The 24,640-nt window shown below is 36.4% G+C and overlaps 2 protein-coding genes across 2 annotated transcripts; both read right to left on the bottom strand.

Annotated features, from left to right (window-relative positions):
* Positions 1–13,413: 13,413 nt before the first annotated feature.
* On the bottom strand, positions 13,414–14,005 carry LOC108132481 (MICOS complex subunit Mic10). Its single transcript, XM_017251915.3, has one exon. The coding sequence runs from the start codon at positions 13,829–13,831 to the stop codon at positions 13,607–13,609; it is 225 nt and encodes a 74-aa protein (XP_017107404.1). The 5' UTR covers positions 13,832–14,005; the 3' UTR covers positions 13,414–13,606.
* An 8,151-nt stretch (positions 14,006–22,156) lies between these two features.
* Positions 22,157–22,800, bottom strand: LOC138925675 (ryncolin-4-like). The gene is made up of 2 exons (XM_070276578.1): positions 22,399–22,800; positions 22,157–22,311 (listed from the first exon to the last, which is right to left on the bottom strand). Exons 1-2 carry the CDS (start codon positions 22,770–22,772, stop codon positions 22,254–22,256), a joined length of 432 nt encoding a protein of 143 aa, XP_070132679.1. The 5' UTR covers positions 22,773–22,800; the 3' UTR covers positions 22,157–22,253.
* Positions 22,801–24,640: the final 1,840 nt, after the last annotated feature.

Genomic DNA, 24,640 nt, shown 5'->3' on the forward strand with positions numbered 1-24,640 from the left:
AGTCGGTGCCCCTCATAACTTCAAAACTACTGCACCGATCCTTTTGAAATTTAAAACACTATTTCTGTACATATTTTACGAGGTAACGCTGTCGAGTTTTTTTATTTTTTGTTCATAATTTTGTTTTTGCAATGACAAATTAACCGATTTTTTCCCAAAAAATTGAGTTTTTCACTTCAAAGTCTTCGAAAAAATTAAAAAATTGCAATTTTCAAAAAACCTTTACAGCGTTACCTGGGGCGAACTATTATCTAACGAATGAATTTTCATTTTTTGATTACAAATGATCCAGCACCGAGTTATGAGGGGCACCGCAATTCAACTTTTTTTGGCGACACGTCCGGACAATTGCTACCATTGCCATATTTATACCCTTGCAGAGGGTATTATAATTTTGTCCAAAAGTGTGCAACGCAGTGAAGGAGACATCTCCGACCCTATAAAGTATATATATTCTTGATCAGGATCACCTCCTGAGTTGATATGAGCATGTCCGTCTGTCCGTCTGTCCGTCTGTCCGTCTGTCTGTTTCTACGCAAACTAGTCTCTCAGTTTTAAAGCTATCGTCTTGAAACTTTGCACACACCCTTCTTTCCTTTGCACGCAGTATATAAGTCGGAACGGCCCGGATCGGCCGACTATATCCTATAGCTGCCATATAACTGATTGATCGGAAATGGTATAACTTCGGTGTTTTTAGAGTTAGAGAGTTCAAATTTGATATGAGAGCTATTTTTGGCAAAATAATATGACATGCCAAATTTCATAAGGATCGGCCGACTATATCCTATAGCTGCCATATAACTGAACGATCGGAAATGACCCAACTTTCGTGTTTTTGATGATAGAAAGCTGGCACTTGGTACACATTCTATTTTTGGTCAGTTAATCCGACCTACAAAGTTTCATTAGGATCGGTTGACTATATCTTATAGCTGACATATAACTGAACGATCGGAAATGGTATTTGGTAGAAATATTAAATTTCGTATTTTTGATGATAGAAGCTTGGGACTTTTTTTTAGATTTTTTATTGTAATTAATTGGTTTTATTATGATGTAATCATAAGGATCGTCCAACTATATCCGATGTTTGCGCTATATATTCGGTTTTAGCTGCAAGGGTATATCAACTTCGGCTCCGCCCGAAGTTAGCTTTGCTTTCTTGTTTTAAATATTTTTTTGTAAAAATTTTATTAAACATTCTTCTAATGTCATACATTAATATACCGTTGGTTGAATAAATAAATTTTAACTGTGTCGTCAGGAAAAAAATCACAAAAACATGGCTTTTTTCGCATGATTTGACCTTACTCTCCCCTTAATTGAAACTAGAAATATTTTTTATACATTTTTCAAGCTTAATTAAAAAGCTTTTTGTATAAGTTTTATAACCAAACGCTTAAATTTATATTTAATATGAGACAAAAAATTAGAAGACTCTTAAGCTCTAATTTTAAATCTTATGTTCCTTTTGTTCTTATATCTTTAAACGGTTAAAGAGACATTTTCTATTCATAATTTTTATAGAAAAACTTTCTTTATAAACTCATTAAAATATTTCTTAATACAAGGCTTTATTCATTTCTAAAACTAATCTGCCTAAATTATTATAAACTACGAACCACTATTTTCGGTGCAAGCCCCCAAGTGGGCTTAAAATTTCATGTCTCTCGGCTTGGAGAAGCCATAGCCTAGAAGTATGCTACTGCTTTTTGCCGCTGCCCAAGAAGCCACGTCTTCGCCTTAAGTGCACTACAATAAATTAGTTATTATGGCCTCAAGTCGGTGCATCTGCCACGCCCCCATTCAATTAAGCCAAGTGCCGCTGAGGTTGTAAAGCAAAAATATGGCCGCCTGCCCACCAAAGGGTCCATTAAAAATTAAGCAAATATCAAACAAATAAACCAAAAGTAGTTGAGGAGGCTGAGGCCGCCCAAGTAAAAGGACACTAAAATATTACGTGCACATGTGTCAGCCTCATCATCATCGTCGTCTAATGACAAGATGATGGAGCCCAAGACGATGCCGCAAATAAAATGTAAAAAATAAAGAATAAAAAATCAAGCTGCCAAAGCCTCGAGCCCAAAGCAATCAAGCAAAATGACGGCTATGCGATGCGATGGCTTGCCTCGTTTCGTTTTGGATTTTCGCCGGAAAGGCCCGAAAATAATCACAAGGCGACAAAATGTTGCATATAATGCGGCTGCTTAGAAGGGACTATAAATAAATGCCCCAGGACACACAGGACACGCGGGAGGATGCAGAAAAGACCCAAAAAAAACAGGGAAAAGGCAGAGTGCCTGTATTGGGATGGAAGTCTGGCTTCTAAATTTGGCTATAATAGAGAGAGTTGGTTGTTGGAACAAAAGAGATAAAAAGCCTGTTTTTGAATAAAATTTAAAATGGCTATAATTGAGAGTTTTTTAAGCCCAAGTATTGAAAATAATAATTATTTTGTAAAAAATAATTAACACCCAACTGGAAAAAATCGATAAATATGTTTATAATATGTTTCGGTATGTTTATTTGAATGATGTGATTTCAAGAAAAGAAATTCTTTATAATACAAATATTTCTGTAAAAATTTGTTAAATTTCAAAGCTTAAACGTAGAAACTTGCGACATTTTAAGTTTTCTAAAAGCTCAATATTTCTATTCTCGTTTAGCCATTTTTTGGCCAAATGTAACAGTCTCGAACTGAACTGAAATGGATGGCTTGATGGCAGGCTGACTGGATGCCTGGATGGATGCTGGTTCGTGTTAATTATTTTGCTAAAATAATGCAACAAAAACAACGAAAAATTTTACAAAATTTGATGTGTTCTTTACCCACTCCACCCCTCATCCAAATGACTGCCTATAATGCCTTGGCGCTTTTCCCAAAAAAAAGTCTGAAATGAAAAATCGCAATTTCCTGGGCTTCTGATAACCGGCGGCTACAAGCATTTTCTCTAAATATATCTATATCTGTACATATATCGGAATATATATATATCGGAGTATATATAAACAACAATAAAGGACGACACCGAGAGCTTAATGAGTGACGGGCGGTCATATTAGATGAGATTCCCTTCCATATCCTTTTTATTTTTGGGCTGACATTTTGTTTTTGTTTGGGCAGCTGCCTTAGTGTTAGTGTCAGTGTGTCATAGTGGGTGGGTGAGTTATGGCGCATTAAGCCCAGATGCGGCTATACACTGAGGGAAATAAAATTAAGCTAGGAGATAGAGCAATAAAATAGGGTGACTATTTTAAGTATAAAGCATAATACTATGCAACCATTTTATCAAAAATATTAAAACCATTCTTTGTAATGTCCATAGAGCTCTTAAGTTTTAGTTTCTCTCAGTGTACAAATGTATGCTTCGTCTTCTTGGGCATTTGCATTATTCATGTGCTGTCAGAGCAGAGTGGGCTTTGGGTTGGGGGTGGTGATAGCCGCGGTAGTTTTATTTTAAAGCCCAAATGTTCATAAAACCCCAAAACCCAGACAAGTGCAGTTCGCTGTCGTTGGAGGAGCAGGGCGTTGACAAAATGGGGGCGTGGAAGATGCTGGCTGCACATATTTATACTCTGTAATCGGGCCATAATCGGTAGAGATAACTGCCATTTGTCGATAAATGAGTTTTGTATCTAATTATGATTTTGGGTTTGAAAATTAAAACATAACATAAGTTAGATTATATGTTTATGTTTTGTTTTTTTTTTTTTTTGCATTTTAAATGTAACATTTTTTATTTCAATTTATCTTTTTTTATCGATTATTAATCTATGATCTGAATGTTTGGTCGATTATATATTGATCTATTTTTCACATAGCTATTGCTTATTTCTTCAAATGTATTTGTTTTGTCTACCATTTTTTTATATTTTATTTAAATATTTTTCACAACTATTCAAGAGGCTTAAAGGCAGATTATTAGCTTAAAATTGAGTTTATAGCTTCATTAATGAATTGAAAATTAACCACTTATCTAATAATTTTTACAAGCAACACATTTCCTAAATCATTTATCATTAAAAACCTTTGAATAAACATTATTAATGATTTAATGAATTATGAATATTGAATAAGATCATTAATTATAATTTAATCAGCCACAAATGTATGTATACTCCATTATTATATTATTTCTTGATTAACGAACCAACTAATAAATCATGGTAATATTTAAGATAATTAAAATATTCTCTAATCAATCTATTATCTATTGATTTATTAAAAAAACTCCAATTAAAATAAATTAATTTTTATTAATTCTATTTTTGCATTATGAGTTAGGGCATTAGTTTGGCCTTTGTATTTCCTCCAAAAGTGAAAGCCTCTTTCCCTGTTTAATAAACTCAAACGCCCCCTAGACCCCTCACTGTCCCGGTTTAGCTGTCCTGTCCCATAGCCACCCCCCTACTCCTATTAACCCTTCCCCGACGCCCATGTGCTCTACTGCATTCATTCTTGTTGCATTTTACGTTCCCTGGCTGAACGCTTTTGATGGGTTTTCTTCTGCTTTTTTTTTGGGGCCCGACGGAGAGTTGGTCCAGCAGCTCCTCCCAGCTTGATCCCATCCCCGAAAGCCATTCCATCGCCATCGCCATAGCCATCTCCAGCGCCGTTCCATCGTGTGTTGTGATGCTGATGACAGGAGCTGAAGAGTAGACAACGTCGCCGTCATGATGAAGTTGTCGTTCATGGGTTAAGCAATGGGATGGAGTGTGAGGACGCAGAGCTGGGGGAGCTGCTCGTTAACTTGCCTTTAAGTCAAGTTGTTTGACAATCTTCACAGGAACAACCAACCAACCAGCCAAGCCAACCGGGCAACCAACCAACCCAGAAAACCCCGATGAAGAGAAAAAAAAAAGTGTTATAAATTGCATTTAGTGTCGGGCCACGTCATTGCTGATTTGTTACGGCTGGCGCGGTTAACGGATGGAATTGGTAGTGCTATGAAAATATACACATACATACATATGTATATCTGAGGGGAGCGGGCCAAAAGGTCAAGCTCTTTCTAGGCCTCTTTCTTCAACAATGGGGCTCCTGTATCCTGTATGCCCCCCAACTCTCGATCTCTATGCAAATTTTGATTCGCGTTTTTGCGTTCTGGAATTTTCGAATTGTTTACAAATTTCCGAACAAAATGCTAGCGGGAGGATAGCCTGGATACCCTGGATAGCTAGGAGAGATATGCTAAAATAAAAACTCCAGTCATAAACTAAAGACTTTGTTTACAAATTAAATGCAGCATGCAACAAGCGACATCTTCATCTGAAGTTGGCCAACTGGCCGCCGCAGCCTCTCTGCAGATATTCCACTTGAGATACAGATACACTGGAGCTTGCCCTCTAGAGGTTTTCTTCTCTTTACCCCTTTTTTTTGTTTTTACTTATGAATTCACCGGACAAATCCCCGCTAAAGTCCTCGATCGTCCCAAAAAAAAAAAAATTTTTAAAAACGAAAAAAGAAAAGAAACGCAATCCGCCTCCTGGCGCTTGGGTGTGATGTGTCCGTTGTTTGTCCGTCTGTCCGTACAGAGAGGAAAATTTTTTAAAGTTCATTAATTTTGATTTTTTTTTTTAATTTTGAGCATTTATATTTTGTATCAGAAAGTATCGTTTTCGTTATCTGATTATCTTTACAATCGTTTAATTATCAGAGACCTAGTCCTTTCTGTAGGACTAACAGATTAACATCATTGTATGATACATGTATAATTGCATCATGTATAGAAGGGTATAGATCCTATAGAAATAAAGATTAACATTTCTGTATATTCAAAATATTGCTTATCTTTTTAGAAATTTTTGAGAAAATGTACAAGAATTTTCTCCAAAAAGTATAATAGGGGAAAAAAAATCACGGACAATTAAGAAAAATGATTTTAAAAAAATTATTTTTTTACAAAACAATATTACATAATCCCCAGAAAACTATCCACTTTCTTAACTACATATATTCCCCCACCATTTGGGTAACCTTTCTCGCTCTAAACTTCTCTCAGTGCATGTCCGCCGGCTTGTACTTTATGCCCACCGTATGCAAAGCAGTTTGCGGCCCAGCTACATGTGTTTTACATGAATTTTAAATGATATGTTAAATAAAAATGCGCAGCTAAACAGCCCAAGGCACCGCAGGCACAAGAAAGCCACCAACAACTGCAGCCACAGTGACTGCAAAGAGTGCGTGGATAGCCACAAAGGAAAAAAAGTCTAAAAAAATAGGGTTTGTCGGTTGGAAAGTCATATGAACAGTGAGCCAGAATCAAAACTCCATTCCAAATTATATTACAACTTGTAAAATGTTTCTTATAAAAATCTTATTAAGTAATGAAGAATAATAAAAGGTGAATGGTTTAATCATGAGAGATGGTGGAATTTTAAGACAAAATAGCGATAAAGGTTTTCATATTTACGTATTTTAGAATTATTGTTATTATAATGCAAATATATTTCTCAAAAATCTAACAGAGCTTGGAGAACCTTAAACTTCTTAAAAAGTTCAAACTTTAAATAGATTTCATTTTAGAAATACTCCATAATTTTTTTGTTAAAGAAAAATCGTAATAATAAGTGCTAGCCATAAATTTATTAAGAGCCTTTATGGCTTTAATAAGAACTACTTAAACACTTAATTACCAAAGTTTATGGCCCACAATTCGCTTGGCTAACCACTGTGCACTGGCAGAAAACTATGCAAAGTTTATGCGAGTCTAAAATATTTGCACTGGCCAAGCGCATGCTCGGCCAACTCAATTGTTCAAATACATTTATATATCTTAAATGCAGGAAAACCTAAAAAAAAAGGAAAATAAAAATCAGGAAAGAAAAAAAACAAGGCATGGGGGGAAATCCAAACGCCAAAGGCCGTCGGCTGTTGGATGTTGAATGTTGGATGTTGGATGTTGGATGCTGCCCGATGCTATCAATTCAAAGTCAAATGGGGGGACAACAAAACAAATCGGCGCTGCATCTATAATGAGGGCCAGCTAACCCAGCTAGCCGAGTTGGATAGAGACTAGGAAAAAATGCAGAAAAATAAATGAAAAAGGAAGTTTGGATGCTCTTTAAGAAGCTTTAACAGATGCTTCTATTTTAAATATTTATTATATTTTGTAGATCAGGGATTAAGATAACCTATAGTTAAAGCCTAGCTTTAGAATATAATCATCCTCTTATACTATCTTGAATCTTAAGAAAACCTAACACTATATATTTAAAAATAACCAGCTTGTGTTGGAAGTACTTTGGCGGAAAGTCTGTCGAAGCTATGCTAAAGAAGTCTAAGACAGATGACTAGGATATAGTTATCCGACCCTATTCATTTCAACCTAATGCCATAAGAAAATGATATACCAAATTTCAGACAATTATCTTGTAAACTAAGGCACTAAGACCCTTTTGGCGTGCACACGGACACATTTTATAGCGACACAAAAGCATATACCAAAGAGTAGTATAATAGAAAATCCTAAAACCCTAAACTTCCTATCAAAACCAAGAACCTCCAAGATAGAGTATTAATAAAACAGGCCTAAAGTCGTCGGAATTGATGAGAGCGGGGCAAGCATATGGCCAACGGCTTTTGGCCAAGACCGGGGTCCAGTGTTTTGACTTGCATGTGCCTCATTGAGTTGTACCAGGAGTATCCCCATCCTGACCCCGTCAGCCCCTGAGCCCCTGATTTTGGGGGGATCTCCGCCCCTGATTTTCTTGGGGATCACGATCAGCTCAAAAGGGACACCCACCCAACGCACACGTACTTCCAACAGTGGGCTTCAAAAAAATAGGCTAGATATTTGTTTGAAAATAATTTGCAATTTTTAAACATAGAAATAGACCTTGAAGAAAGTTTTATTTTATTTAAGAGTTTGTTACAATTATATTTGCACTTTATTTTGGCGTCTTTATGGTCTTGGTCTTGATTATAGGCCATTGCCTTGGGGCCATTCCGCAGCGCATTGATTGCAAAAATTGTTGAATGCCGCACAATTGAATCCAGTCGCGGGTCCATAAATGTCTTTATTATGATTCTGAGTAGTTTTGGCCAATTTTCTGGCCAACTGGGAGATTTTCTTGAGCTGGGAATAAATGCTTAAAGTGTTTAGGTTGTGTTTCTAAGGTCTGGAGACTCCCAACTCTGGTTAGATCTGTCCTTTATCTTGCCTAAAATCTAGAAACCTTTATATCTTTACAAAAAACTTTGTAAATTGTATTAAGAACTTGCTTCGCGTGAAAACTGTGCCACGAATCCGATTGAGAAAACACCTACGTGCCCCTGAGGAAGCCCTAGGGCCAAAATGTAGAAAAACAGACACCCCAATCCAAGAACTCCCCATCCGAATCCCAGAACTTGCTGTTGGCCAAGGCAAAGGCAAAGGGAAAAGGCAAATCAGGCATTAAATTGCTCATGAGGCCGACAATTTCTTTAAACACAGAGCTCTGGCGGAGCGGCTGAGTTGGTAATAGAAAAGGATTTGACTCGATTGAACACCCGAATTTGCAATTTTCGAGTTAAGCTTCAGTTGCGCCCCCAAAAAAAAGAACGCCTAAAAAAACTGGAAATCAACAAAAAAATAGTCGACAAAATTGTGGGCGGCAAGTCGAAATTATATATCCCAGGTTCAGGCAAGTGGAAGAAGCGGACCAAGTTCAGCTGCCTTTTATCCGTTGCCTGTCTGGCTTTTCTTTTCCTATTTTTTGTGTTTTTTTTTTGTCTTTCGGCCTGTTTTGGGGCCATCTCTTGGCCAAAACACTTAACACGTCAACACGGTCGCCGCCGACACTGTTTTCCCAAGCATTTTTGGTTAGAGGGTGGTGGGGGCTTAGGCTTTGTGCTTTTAGGCTCTTATTTTCTGGTTTTAAAGGGGTTTTATATGATATTTTATTATTATTATTAACCAAGGCTTAAGTAAGTAATTAGAGACTTCTAACTAGCCTCTTTTCCATTATTTCATTTTTACAAATATTATAAGGCTATTATGAGGCTTTTGGTTAACTACTATTACAATAATATTTTCGGGGTTACTAGAGGGCTTACTTTTTTTTTTATATTAGTTGCTTCCTGTAGTGGAAGAAAATATGATATACTAGCGAACCCGGAACACGTTGTTTTGCCCTTTTTTGTTTTCTATAAGGGCTAGCTGTTTTTTCTTCATTTATTTTGGTTAATAAATGTTTTTCAGTATTTCAAGTACATCCAGTATTTTCACGTACAGCAAAATTCCCCTCGCCAATATCTAACAGTTGTTTAGAGAAAGGATGAATCCTGAAGCATTTGATCGCGCATATTCTTGGTCAGTTCTTTTTCAACATTACGCCACAGTTGCGATGATTTTAAGCAAGCATTGAATTCATCAGCGTACGTTAACCGTGAACACCTGAAAGAAGTAACAAAGGGCCGTAAAATAGTTTATCATTGTTCCTTATATCCCTAATTGACCAATCCAATTCCCCAAGCGAATTTTTACGTCCTATAGTGCATTCATCCAAAATATGGGCGCTATGCCCATAGACGATTGTTTTAATGTTGCACACTGCATCTGGATTATTTTGAATGTTCAATGACAGCTTAAGTGCTGAATGAGCTGTTAGGCCTCCATCTAATAAGGTTGCTGCAACGCCAGAAGATGCAATGGCCAATGCGTTGCCATTTTTTTTTAATCGTAACTCGACAGGAAGAAGCGTAATAAGGAATGTTGACTTTGGAACTTTCACTTTGAATGTTCACAATAATCACTTTGGAATAAGCAGAATTTTCAACATCAGGCTCTTACTGGAATGCTAGTCGAAGAAATTGCCCAGATGTGAATCCTCGATAAACTTGTTGCCGTTGTTAGTTAATTCTTCTTCTAACTATTAATCTGTGCGCTTCTCTTCTTTGAAAAGTGGCCTTTGTTGATTATATTCATCTCGTGCATCTTTCGATTGTGATTCACGTAACTGCGCCATGCTTACACGCGCCTTTTCATTACCTTTATAAATTTGTTCTCCTGATTTCGTATTCTTCTATCTCGCGCAGCTCTAGAATTGACTGTTTGATGACTAAAATTGGCCCAATTGCATATCACCGCTTTCGTTTGCAGTATTTTGTATTCTTCTTGCATTATGGCTTTGTCGGGAAAGATTCGATCGTCTTGGTCGCGGCATTATAAATTAAACATCCGAATCAAATCGATTGCTGCAGAACGCGACTGCCTAGCTCTCAATCGTGTTCGCTCAAGCCTAGCTGCTGACATTTTGACGTTTGACATTTTTATTTGACATTTTCTTGTGCATCTTTCGATTGTGATTCACGTAACTGCGCCATGCTTACACGCGCCTTTTCATTACCTTTATACATCTAGATAAATGTATAAATACATAATATCGTACATAAAAATATGATACGTCACGCTCACAGCCTACTTACTTTTATTCATTACTATAAGTGGAGTATAGTTCGGTGGAGTATAATTCGCGCTGTCGAACGGGACAAAAAGTATCCTATGTCCTTCTCCTGGCTCTAAGCTACCTGCCTACCAATTTTCATTCAAATCTGTTCTTCCGTTCTTGATTTATACTCTCCATTTTATTTAGAAAACGTTTGTATGGGAAATAGAAAAATACTGTTTTGAGGATTTTCCCGGCAATTATTCGAATTTTTCTCACCTTTTAAACCTTCCCTAGACCTCCACGAATAATTCAAGACCAAGATAAGATAAATCCGTTCAGCCATTCTCGAGTTTTAGCGAGACTAACGAACAGCAATTGATTTTTATATATATATATGTATATATATAGATATAGATATATATAGATATAGATTAATATTTTTGTTTTCACGTGTAAGGTCCAAGTAAGCAATCACAGACTCCTAACTATACTCGTTTAACACCCTTTTTCCCAATTGTTTCTTCTACATATTAGGCTTTTAATTTTGGGGGATTGGGTTTGTTTTTCTATAATATATTAGTATTATTATTATTATTTTGGTCTTAAAAAAAACTTAAAAGATGTTTTCTGTAAGCTGTAGCTTAGTTTAGCCACTAACCATACAGCATATAGACAACCCATTTCATACAACGAAAATGGACGCGAAAATTTCTTGCGACAGGCCCCAGAGCGGATTTCTTACGCTCTCTTACGCTCATCGTTCGTTCATCTTACGCTCATTCTCGCAATAAATGTTTTCTGTTTCTCAGTCTCTAAACGGAGCGCGATGAAGAAGGTTGGCCTGCGCTTCGGTTGATCTTTGTATGTATGCGTGTCACACATTCACATACATGGGTGTATGTGTGCGTGCGATTTCGTTTCGAAGCCAGCGCACAAAATTTTGATTTTTCTTACTTTTAAGGCTTGCTACCCTAACAAAATTCGGGTATTCGTTATTTGATGAAATGACGAAAGAAATTATATTATTTTTTGTATTATATTTTTTTATTATTTCAGCATACATTTTTAATTTATTTAGGAATAAGATTAAGTGTTAGTAGTAAAATGTTTTCTGTATATATATTTTTACGAATCATTAAAAATCAATATACTGAGAAAGTGTCAGAGTATATTTCGGTCGGAGTCACTTAAAGCGCCGTTTGCTTTTAAGTTTTTGTTGTTCTGCAAGAGGCTTGTGCATGCCTACTCTAACGATGGAATGATTTTTAGGGGAGGGTGAAGACGGGTGAAGAATTAAATTACTTTTTAAAGTTATTATATATAAGGAAATATATATAAGGAAATTATTAAATTAACGACAATAATTTAATTAAATCTCACAATAACCCAAAATAATAACAAGTGCCTGAAAAATTGTAAACAAAAAAGGTAAACAAGTCCATCAGCTGTTTTCGTGTCTTCACCCTCCCCTAAAAATCATTCCATCGTTAGAGTAGGCATGCACAAGCCTCTTGCAGAACAACAAAAACTTAAAAGCAAACGGCGCTTTAAGTGACTCCGACCGAAATATACTCTGACACTTTCTCAGTATATTGATTTTTAATGATTCGTAAAAATATATATACAGAAAACATTTTACTACTAACACTTAATCTTATTCCTAAATAAATTAAAAATGTATGCTGAAATAATAAAAAAATATAATACAAAAAATAATATAATTTCTTTCGTCATTTCATCAAATAACGAATACCCGAATTTTGTTAGGGTAGCAAGCCTTAAAAGTAAGAAAAATCAAAATTTTGTGCGCTGGCTTCGAAACGAAATCGCACGCACACATACACCCATGTATGTGAATGTGTGACACGCATACATACAAAGATCAACCGAAGCGCAGGCCAACCTTCTTCATCGCGCTCCGTTTAGAGACTGAGAAACAGAAAACATTTAATGCGAGAATGAGCGTAAGATGAACGAACGATGAGCGTAAGAGAGCGTAAGAAATCCGCTCTGGGGCCTGCTGGGGCCTGTAGCAAGAAATTTTCGCGTCCATTTTCGTTGTATGAAATGGGTTGTCTATATGCTGTATGGTTAGTGGTTTAGCATAAGCTTTAATACAAATTCTAGCCCAAAACTCACGTTAAGCTTTGGAAAAATTATTTTAAGACATTAATCGAATTATTTAAACACATATCGAGCATCTACCGAAGACTTATGGCTGTACCTTTATCAAAAAAATCTAGATTAAAACTTTAAGTCAAACTATTTTTCAAAATTCTTAAGAAATTCTAGGGCAATTGTTTTAAGACATTTATCGAAAGCCTTGAAAAGTTATCGCTTTTCTTAAATCGAAAAAATTATAGTTTAAACTTTAAACATTAGACCAAACTCTATGCCAAAATAAGATACAAAATTGTAGGTCTACCATTAGTTGGAAAGTACACTAGGAAAATACATATAAAATATTAATACATTCTAATCCTAGAATAAATAGACTAAATTATTCTTTATAATTTTAACAATTATAATTTAATAATGAGGTTATAATTTTGTTAAATTATTACTTTGAGTACTTGATTACCCTACGTTAATACTCCTATTTGAGAAATTAGGACAAGAGATAAGATTACTATTAAATGTTATTAATTCTGCACCCAAAACTTAAGTGTTAAAAGCTACATACTCTGTACTGAGTTTCTCTTCCAAAATAAATCTCAACTTGTCCCAATTATTTTCGACAAGTGCAAGTGTAAAGTGCCACAAAGTATAAGTAAACTCGATCGCATGCTTGCCGGCATGACCATATAGATCGATAAGATTGCTGCTGATTGCCGGCCTGCACTCAATCGCCAGTGTGCATCGATTATTATCTATTTTGGCAGAAATCGATCGTGATCGATTTATGCTGAGCAGAGCGAACAAGGTTAAGTGCCTGGCAAGCCTTAAAGGGGATTCCCCTTTTCTCTGACCGTCGAGCTGTTAATGTGCCAACAGGAATTCTCAAGAAATAAATCCACACCGCAAAAAAAAACATCGAAATTTTCAGGAAAATGTTAATTTACATATATTAACTTTTTTAAAATTTGCATCCAATATGGGGCATCCGAAATTAAAAACAAAAATGTTTGCCAATTACATGTTACATTGCCGCTAGTCCAAATCCAAGTCCGAAAACGCCAGCATCATAAATTCGTCATCAATTAGGTTGGATAGCATCGCCGATGTGCATTCGTCATTCGTGCGGATTGTACTTGAGCGAGTTGAGCTCCTTTTCGCATCCCCTATAGGCCATGCCCACTCCGAATCCGGTACCCAACCAAATGGGCCAGATCCTACGACGGAAGAACAGCAGGGTGACCACGGATCCGATCACCAGGCCTCCAATTCCCTTCACCAAAGCATCCGATAGGCAGCGGTTCAGATTTTCCCGCAATCGATCTTCGGGAGCCGTCGACATGTCCTTTCTTTTCTTCTTCCTGCGTCTCCTTAAGACTTTCCAAGATTTTACAAAGTGATTTGCTTTCTCTTGTTTTTATATTATGAATTTTTAAGAATTTTTCCTGTCGTCAGTTGATGTGACAGCGACCGAAACGATTTCGAACGAAAACAAAACAAACGTTGAGTTTGCTATTAAGGAAAAGTCTATGTGAACTGGGTTTTGGGGGAAATTTTAGATAAACATTCGAAGAAGTAAATATAGTATAAAATATTGTTTTGTTTTTAAACTGAGATTTTTTAGTTGACTTATTGAGGGGTTTTTGTATAATGAACTTTTTGAACAGTCTGATACTAGTTCAAAAAGCATTAGAACAATTTGAAATAGGATTTATTTTTGCTTAGAGTTTTCTCTTTTTAATAGAAATTTAAATCAAAATACTATTTATTTTGACCTTTGTGGTTACCCTTGTATTCCCATCAATTTCTATGTCTTTTCATCACATTATAGACATTAATAACAGTTTGAAGTAGTCTCTAAAACATAATTACATCCTTGTAAGTATCTTGTAATTTAATTATTTTCATCAAAAACCTGCAATTTCTTTCTCTTCTGTTGACCCTCTTATGTTAACCGATTTCTGTTGCCAAATGTGTGATCGTAATCCTAATGCTTTTTGCACCAGCCTGGTGCTAATGCGACAAGTCCACTTGAGTTCTCCACTCCCTGGCTCAGCCTGTGCCTTAGTCTATGTCTCTGTCTATCTTTATGGCCATCTCTCTTTCACTGGGTCTTTGGTTTCCCTCTTAAATATTCTTGGAAAGATTGCGATTTGCGATGATATGGTCGAGACGAATCCAGTTGGAGGCTTCCGAGGCAATCGCTTGATCACCAATCCACTCCACTTCGCTTCACGTTGCGTTACTTTCCTTCAGTTCAATCCAGAATCGGAAAAACAAAAATCCAACCTGAAGGAGATTGTGTGTAGCACGGTCGGCAATTATAATATATACAAAACCCATTACGGGTCAAAGTTCAAATGTAGAAATTGAGATAGTGGAGGCCAATATGGCTAGAGGCTGGAGGCGGCAGGCAGGAGAATGGATTTGGTTCATTGGCAGCTTGGCTGGCAAGTTACTGGTAGAAATGCCAGGTATTCTCTTCATTTGTAAGAAGAGTTTATTAATTTTTAATAAATTTTTTTTTTTTTTTTCAAAGAAATCTTAAATTTTGGAATGACTTGAAATATATTTTTGAGGAAGGTGGCTTACAAAAAGTCTTATAATGTAATGGTCAAAGTCTAGTGTATATTATATTTTGAAGAGTTATATGACAATAAGGATATTCTATTAATATGGTTTTAAAAAGGCATAAAAAAGAAACCTAGTTCTTTTTAATAATCTCTATTAAATGGCTTTGAAAGGATTCACAATTTGTTCATAAATTCATTGAAGTAATTCTTATTAATACTTGAAGCTTTCTTAAAAAACTTGTATGTTTTATCATACTTCATAGCCCCCCTCTTAGTTACTATTTCAAACCCCTAGATAGTTTCCAAGTTCTAGCTATTTTTTGGCTGAAAATCCAACTCTTGGCAGCGACAAGCACGACAACGACGTCATCGTCATCGTCGATCAATGCTCAGTTTTTGGCTCTTGGCTCTGAGCCTGTAGCGCCGCATCCCAGAACCCGATCGAAATCCCCCTCCCCCCAACTCAAAACCCAATCCCAGGCCCATCAAGATAGGCCTAAGCCCCCTCTTCTAGGCCCCTCGGGAGTCTCCTGCACCCTTGATCGCCAATTTCCGATCCCCGATTTTCGATTTTCGTAGAGAAGCCAATCGTGATCGACGCAAACTTTGGATTCTGGTTGCTAGTTTTGTGTAAAGTGGACTTTTTGTTTAAAATTTAAAACTATTATAAAATTAAAAATATATTATAATTTTAACTTGTTATGAGGAAACTCATTAAAAAATACAAAATATTCCTCCAAACTTTCAAGAAATAATAAGGACACTATTGTTAAAGGCTCTATATTTAGTTATAATTTCTGTAAGCTTGTTCAAAATATGAAATCCCGTCCTTCAATTTTTTTTTAATATTAAAATATCAATTTATTTCTATAGTTTTTTTTATAATTTCTTTTAAAAAACAACAATTTTTATGAAAGCCTAATTAGCGCATTACATTTCCGTCAACAAACGTGGTCCTTTGGCGAACTAGTTCCTGGAACCCGCAAGCCTTGGCCAACTGTGTTGGCCAATCTGCTGGCCAGCCAGCTTCTGGCCCACAGAGATTCAGATACTTGGCTCTGGCCAAGAAGAGAGCGGGGCAACCATTGGCCATGGCCAATACTCGTCGCTCCTCGCCACGTTTAATAAGCAATTTTGATTTGGAGCAGATTAGGTGACGGCCGAACGAGGAGGCGAACGTTGCAAGTTCAGGTTGCATGCCACACTGGCTACTGGTGGTGAGGATACAAGGGGAGGGTTCACTCTCAGGTTACAGAGAGAGAAAATTTAAGGGGTTTTTATAAGAGCTTTCTTCCTATGGTTTTTATAATAATTTTGTTTAGAGTTTTGGAATTTTTAAAATAAATACTGAAACATTTAAAAAAATTATTTTAAGATAAAGTATTACTTAAATAATATTTTATTTTTAGTATCTTTGTATCTTTATTTTAAGAATTGACTTTAATTAATTTAACTATGTTTGTTAAGTTAAGATTTTTTCATAATATTTATTTTATGCTATGGGTTTCATTTATTAAACTATCTTTTTCTCATTTCTTTTATCAAATATTCTTCGAATTATCCTCTTACTTTTCCACAGTGCCTTGGAGCCTGTGGAAGCCGCCTCCTTGCATTTTTCTGACTGCAACTTGCACTTGACTTTGTCGCTGACCCGGCCAAGATTTTTAACTCGAACTTGTTGCTGCCAGTTGGCTTCTACACCGTACATATATATACATATATATACTCCACTGTATATATACATATATTATTTTATATATATTCCGATGGCGATACTGTTTACATGGAACTTGTACTGATTGCTTCTAGTCATGCCCCCGATTCGAAGATTCTCAATTTTGTGATAAGTTGGTTCCGATGGCTTTCGCAGGAATTGGCTTTAAATTTTTATTGAATTTTAATTGGTTGACGAATAATTTTTTTTTTGCTTATAACATATGCCTGATGGATGAGCTTCTTTCTTTGATTTCCTATGGTGGGGCTTTCGTTTCTCTCTCTCTTCATTTTTTTTGGAGAAAAACGATCCGCTGTGGAAAGGCAAAGGTTCCCAAGAAAATTTAGATCAATTTTCCTAATTTACTTGGCGGCGGCGATTGCGTGTCTTGGCGTGAAAAACGGCACTTGAGGAAAACCCACAGAAAATTGCATGGCAAGAGGGCTGTATGGAGGGGAGGGGTGCTGCCGCGGAGGCTGGGGGTCTAAAAGGGGGCGGTGCTAAAGGTAGGGAATTCCATTCCACGGCAGAGAAGAGGCTGAGAAAAATAAATCACGACTCAAGTTTCGAAAGCGCGAAACTGTTACCAAAGCACTTAAACTTAAATTGGCCAAAAGTGAGCTCTGAGCCGAGGAGCCTGATGCCTGATGCCTGATCCCGTCGAGATCCCACCAAAGTTCCCAGGCCGGGGGGGGCGCTTCCAAGGGGGCTCTTCGGGCATAAGGAGTTCCAAATTAGAAATAGTGTAGATAGATACGCCAATAGAATTTATAGCGACTCTCGGACTGCGTTTCTCGGATCTTTTTTTTTCGGTTTCTGTTTGGGTTTGAGTTTTTCCTTTTTTTTTTTGTTGGATTTTTTTTACTGCCTGCTGCTGCCTTCATGATCATGCCCTGGTCAGGTTAATTTTGGGCACGACCACGCGGCCATGTGGATGACGATGATGATGGCAACGCACGAAGGAAGCGGCTATTGGGGCACTGCGAAAAAAGTATTCTATAGAATGGATAAAGGCCAGAGAACAAACAAAATACATTTTATCCAGAAATATAACTCTGTTGAAGAGATATTTGAAGCATCCTTTGAAGCATATAAGAATTAAAGTCAGAAAAATTGTACAAAAATAAATACCAAATTGAGGCAAATTACATGGGCACAGAACGAACCTAAATATTGGGGGGGCGAACCACTCATGCCACTCTTAAAATACTTTATGTCAATTTTGGTGACGAAAAAAATCCAACAATTGAAGGTGTACTAATATGCACATTTAAAAATATTCTAGGATGATCTATATCCTATGTCCTATGTATCCTACAAAATTATACAATACTGGAAACAAATTTCTCCAAATATTGGTTATAACAATACTAGTATAAACTTTAATAATATAAAAGCTTTAAAAAACATTTCGAAATATACTGAACACACCTTAATACTTAATATACTTTTTAATATTAAATGAATATATGTATTTAGAAAGATTTTTTAATAAATTCTTAAGAAATTTTCTGCGAAAAGCAATGCATTGGTTAGTTTTTCCTTCTTGCCGAAAGATAATACTATCTGATATTTTCCCCAGTGTAGATGCGGCCTAGTAGCTGGTAGGTGGTGAGTGAGGGGCCCACTAGAGAGTGGCCGGCCGGGCCAACAGAAAAAAAGAAACGTGCTCAGGGATCGCAGCTTAAGTTTAATGGAACCAATTGAAGATATTTTGTGGGCAAGTGATAAAGTTGTATGCCCAGTTGGTGGGTGCCTTCCTAGGCCGGGTCTGCCCCGGCCCCCTCTGCACCCCCTAGTGGATTTTCCATCAACAACTTTGGGTTGCCACCAGCTAGCCGCCCAGCTAGTCGGAGAGCCAGTTCGCTTCACGAACCCATTAAATGATGCGTAAGCCAACGTGATCATGCGTTTTTTTATTCTTTGGCTTTTGGGTTTCGCGGGAGGCGCTGATCACACGATGCTGATACGCAAAAAACCGGAGTGCAATAGAAAATCAGCGTGAAAATTGGCAATCCCGCTCGGCCCCAGCTCGGCCCTCCACCGACTGAGTTATGTGAAAATTGCGGAAGAATTTCGTGCGGCGGCTTGTTAGTAGATGGAAGCCAAAGCAAAAGTCAAAGCTAGGAAAAAAATCAAGAGCAAAAGCAAACCGAACTGAAACTCAAACCAAACTAAACTAATGTAAACCAACAGTGAGCCAGGTCCAAAGGCAATTGGCCAGCAATCAGAGGTGGGCTGGTGGTAAGTGGGAAGTAGGTTAAGGTAATTTCCAAACATCCACACACACAGATCCACGAAATTCCTGGGCACAAAATTCTGGATACATCGATTGGAGTTTGTTTTTTTATTTTTCATTTAAAGAAATGTCTTAGAAACATATGTGGACTTCAAAGTGAAGGTAAGGTTTGAAATATTTCGTAATTTAAACGATCTCTATTAATATTTAAGATCTAATATAGCTTGTTAATGGTGTTTTATTTAAAGTTAAGGTTTTATTATACAACTTATATATGTTACATTAAAATTTTATTTTTACATTTCAAACAAAGCTCCCTAACCTAAAATGCGTATTCCAATTTATACTTGTTTTAAAAAGTTACTTATGTTCTTTTAAATAGGAATCCTTTTGTCTTTTGTACTCATGGAATTTTGAAGGCAGAATTGGAAAGCAATAAATTAAATTTTGTATAGATAATTTTAATTTTCTCCTTTTTATTCAAATACACATTTCCATTATAAACTCAAATAAAGTTTGTACATATGCAATAATTTATAATTGACTCAAGTTTTTTTTAACAGAATTTTTTGATATACATATTTTAGGATTTTGAAGAATCCTCTGTTTTTCTTAATTCTTGAGAAACTAGAAAAATTTTTTTTAAGATACAAACATGTACAAAATTGTGATTAACATAAGAAGGTTGTAGCGCCAGCAGCATGGTTAAGTTTATTTTTAGGAACTTATTATAAGATAACATGAATTAAGATATAACTATCATATTATAAGCACATGATTCTTATACTTTTTTATGTGGGGTTTCCAAAGGAGATAGTTAGAACCCCAGGAAATGAAATTAAAAAAAAAATATAATATTCGACATACTTTCTTATAATTTTTGAAGAGAAAAATTAAAAAAGAAAGTATAATGTTCTTGAATATATGCCTGTATGATTTTAAATTATTAATGTATATTTATATCTATTAATTTTTAAGCATGGCGGAAAATTTTCTAGGGTACCATTGTTTTACAAATAGCTGATATCTTTTCCTTTGATTTAATTTTAAAAATTCTTTTATTTATTGATGGGTTTTCTATAAACTTTTAAATGTTATTTTAGAAACAAACAAAAAATTTATGATTTTCCCATATTTGTTATAAAATATTATTGAAAAATCGCAAAAAAAATGGCAAAGTTGAGCTTAAGCTGGTCTTTTGTTTTCCCAAAAGTGTGATGTATATTTTCCAGTAACCGGCTGTGACGTCACGCTTCCGCTGTCAGCTAATCAATCAAAGGGCCCTTAGCTCTATTTTCTTGGCACTTTTTCCACCTCCTTCGTTCTTGTTTTGGCCATGTCTTTGGCGGTTTCCTTTCGTGGCTTCGTTTTGCGGCTTCTTATTTATTTTGGCTCATTTTTACGCTTTATGCACTGCTCGTTTCCTTCTCCACCCCACCGCCTTTGGTGGCTCCCTCAATGTCCTCCCCCTAGCAGCCATCATGCACCACACACCACCACCCCCAACCCCAAATCACCTTTTGTTTTTTCTTCTCCGGCGCTGTTGGCCATTAAATTTGATACCCACTTATTTGGCCAATAAAATTAACCCACCTCAACTTGCTTGGCCTTCGTCATAAAGGTGGGAGATGTCTCGGAAAGAGTCGGAGCAGCAGGCTGGGACGGAGACTGGGATAGAGGTTAATTTTGGCTCTTTAATGCCAGACATGTGAGTGTTTAGTGTGCTGTTGGCCTGGCCCGAAGATGCTCTTGGCCTTACTTCCTGTAAAAGAAATGGTAAAATATTTTTTGACAGATTTTCAGCAGTTTTTTCAGGTTAACATCTTTTTTAGAGATTTCTCTATTTGGCAACACTGGCTACTGACAGAGTTAAAATGTTTATACTTTTCAGAAACCGTGCTGAGATATAGTTGTAACTTTAACTTATTTTCTTTTAAATAGTAGCTTTAAATCATGATTCTTTTTAACGTTCTCGTATAATATTATTTTTGTTATGTTCTAGACTTTGCAACACTGGCATAGTGGCATGTTTGTTTTATTTGAAGGGCTTTTTGGTAATAATTTCATTAATAAGTTTCTTTAGATAATAAAAAAAATTATTTCAAATAATTCTTTATGGTCAATATGGCTTTTAAACATTGGGGTTCGTGTACTTTTCCAACACTGGCTTGGTAATGTAATATAGTCCCCGAAGATCCTCTTTTCATGTTTACATTCTTTTGTCTAATTTTTAGAATTATTAGCTGATTTTTAAATAGTTGAAAATAATTTTAAGGGGCACCAGTAATGGAAAGTATATTTGAAGTATGCCTTAAATTCTTCTTTGAATCGAGTTTGAACTTCTTCAATTTCCTCGAATCCTCCTGATTTATGGTTAATTTTTTAAATAAATATTTTTCATTTAATTATTCATTTAATTTCATATTAATTATTTAAATCTTATCAGTCAGTTATTATTTGCTTAAATATTTATTTAAAAACAACTCTATTCCCAGAGCCTTTTTGCTTCTCTTATAAATAAAAAGCCCATCCCAGTCGATGCCTTTTTCTTTTCTTTACTTTTGTTATTTTTTTTCTTTGTAAAAATACATACAAACATACATACTATACATACATATATATATATCGCCGATCCTCTGAAGACATAAAGTGAACGCATTGGGCGCGCCAATAAATTAGCGACCGCCAAGTGTTGACATTTATTGTCAAGCCGAGCCCCAAAAAAAGCGAAAAGTCGGTTCCAAACCGAAACCGAAACTGAATTCCCGGCCAGCACTTGCAACGAGATACGCGTCGCACGTTGCACGTTGCACACTGTGTGCTGCATGCTGCACATTGCCGCACGCTTTTGGTCAATTTCAATTTATTGCAACAAGTGACAATCCAGCGAAACGAAAGGAAAAAAGTGCCACAAGTGGCAAGAGTGGCAAGAGGGGCATTGTGGCAATGCCAATTGGAAATGACAGTGAAAATGTGTGTGAAGGCAAATCGGTAGATCGGTGTTGCAAGTTGCAAGTTGCATTGGGATGGTAACCGATTTAATTGGTGACCTGTACAGTGTTGATTGGATATTTTGTAGAAGACTAGTTAGGAAAGACATCTGGATTTTTTTATTTTTTTAGTTTCGTTTTAAAAGCCATGTCATTAAACTTTATTATCTTGTTATTAACTGAAAGCATGAATTTTCTCATAATTTTGCAGTTCCTCAAGTCCAATCCGAAGAGCTATCTTGCTTTCTTTAGTCTTTCCTGCGGATATGCATGGATATAAAAGTGTTATAATCGGGGCTAGTAGCTCTGAAAAATTAGAATAGAAATACAAAAATGATTAAATAATTCATGTTTTTTCAGAAATCTTCCAGTTGGAGATAGAACAGTACACACCCTGGACGGAACCACCAGCCAACGGCCAAATCCAATGCCAAATTATGATCAGGGTCTCCGTCCTCATCTTGATCATAGGTAGAAAACTTGGTGCCCTGTCTGAGGCTCAATGAGTTTCCAGTACACTCGCCAACACTTTTCAGCACATATCCTTCACTGCGATTGCCCACCTCAAAGTGGTCGCATCTTTCAAGCTTTCCCCCGGTGTATACCATTATCTCATGCGGGTTTCCGCTCGTCAGGAGGTGCAGTCTCTCGAGTCCGATAAAGAAAGCATCGGTCACATCCGATTCGAAATTCCCGATTCCACGGACAAACGCCGCAGACGTTCTATTGAACAAGCTTAAATGATTTTGTTTATAATAAACTGCCATCCAACCAGATCCAATATTAAATGATTCACACTTGACTCTAAACGGAACTGAGCCTGGGACTTGGATTTCTAGGATGATCTCTGTTTCGTTTTGGCTCTTGGGACAACGATCTGGAATAGCTGGAACAAGCAAATTCGAATGCTTTTCCAACAAGTCCGAAAGAGCTCTCATCAAGTCCGAGCTATCTCTGCGGCAGTGTGATATCTGGAGATTTGTTTCCAATACCGTTTCTCTCAAATCCGAATACATTTTCAGCAAGTTTAAGTGTTGTTTTTGCAAGTATGAGTAATTACTCTGGCACTGTGATACCAGATCTTCAGATCCCAGAGAAGCGGATATAAACAAAATCACAGAAAGATGGACCACCCGAAGAATCATTTTTTTTTTTAACGTTTGAAAGAAACTTTTTCGCAGAGCCTCTAGAAGAATTTTTTAACTGATGCTTCGAACCCCATGGCTCTTGCTTTTTATACCGAAATGGGGAGAGCACATGTACATAATCGTATATATGTCGAAATTTTTAAATATTTCACAAACGGATGTGTTACCCAAGCCCAGAATAATATTTAATTAGCAACTAGAACTTGCTTATCAGAAGTGCCATAAAAATCGCAATCAAAATAGAATCAGTTGAAACTTTCAGCTGAAAATTTGTATCCAACACATGTTGTGGAGGTTGTGCCTTTGGACTTTTCGAGCACTTTTCTATGACCCCTCTGATTATTTCGTATTTTTTCAAAAAACTACATAAAACATAAGATTAAAGTTATAGCATGCTAACATTTAAAAAGTCGAACCCATATATGGTATGCGCTCCAATTTTAATGATATTGTGCACTAGAGATTAGAGAGAGGCTATCGCTAATTATTATATTATGACTATTGTTACTAGCATGCCTAGTAAAAATGCCTTAAAAAAGTAAATAAAAGGTAATCAGTTGGGGATTTACTTTTTCATATTCATCATTTCATTTCATAATTATTAAACACAACTAGTTTCATCATTACTTCACTGTAACAAAATAATATGTAGTTTTAACGTTTAGAGTTTCCATTTTTAATGATTGATTTTTAGAATCTAGGTAATTTGTATTGCTTGCAATATATTTGAAACATACTTTGTTAAATATTGTTCTTTATATTCCACCATTTAACAAAAAAATTTATTTAAGATCAGAATTTATTTTTGTGTGAAATGCTAGTTCTAACTCTATTTTTCTAACTTGTAAGTCCAGCCAAGCGCAGCAACCAGAGGCTGACTCTGACAAGCCGCATTATTTTTTATAAAAAATTGCATAAAATAAATAAGGAAATGTAACCAAATTTAGACCGAGTCTGAGTTCGAGTCGGGAAGCGCGTTGCCAGTTGGAAGGCAATTAAAATTTTACACCAAACACGGGGCCCCTGCCGCCACGGTCTCTCCTGCCTCCTGGAGGCTTCTCCGCCTAAATAAGTCAAGTGTTGCAACAAAAAAAAAAACTAAAAAAAAAAAACACACACAGAAGACAAGACGAGACGGAGAAGAGCCTCGAAGTGGCAGCCAAATGGGCGTATGAAATGCAATTAAATTAAATTTGTAGTTGCCAGCTTGGAGGGGCGTGCGGGCCACCACCGCCATGGCTAGAAGGGTGGGGCCAAAGTTGGCCGCAACCCGTCATAATGGTCAATGTCAATTTCGCATAATTAACATTTAATTGAAAAGTTTTAACAAAATGATAGACCATCAATGGTCCGAAAGGCGGAGCCATGGTTGTACCTCCAAAATAAAGAAGGGGGGCTGGCTTCTCTTCACCATTAAAATACAGAATGCAAAAAAAGAGTCATAATTAAGGGTGCGTGTCAGTGCGTATCTTTTGGCCAACAACTGC

The sequence above is a fragment of the Drosophila bipectinata genome, chromosome XR, assembly GCF_030179905.1.
Source record: "Drosophila bipectinata strain 14024-0381.07 chromosome XR, DbipHiC1v2, whole genome shotgun sequence".
NCBI lineage: Eukaryota > Metazoa > Arthropoda > Insecta > Diptera > Drosophilidae > Drosophila > Drosophila bipectinata.

Bases quoted from the DNA above. Each gene is read 5' to 3' on its own strand.
- LOC108132481 (XM_017251915.3), bottom strand. From the start codon at position 13,831: ATGTCGACGGCTCCCGAAGATCGATTGCGGGAAAATCTGAACCGCTGC.
- LOC138925675 (XM_070276578.1), bottom strand. From the start codon at position 22,772: ATGGCAGTTTATTATAAACAAAATCATTTAAGCTTGTTCAATAGAACG. The intron at 22,312-22,398 runs GTGTGTACTGTT...CTAATTTTTCAG, and splicing joins GGCTGGTGGTTCCGTCCAGG to AGCTACTAGCCCCGATTATA.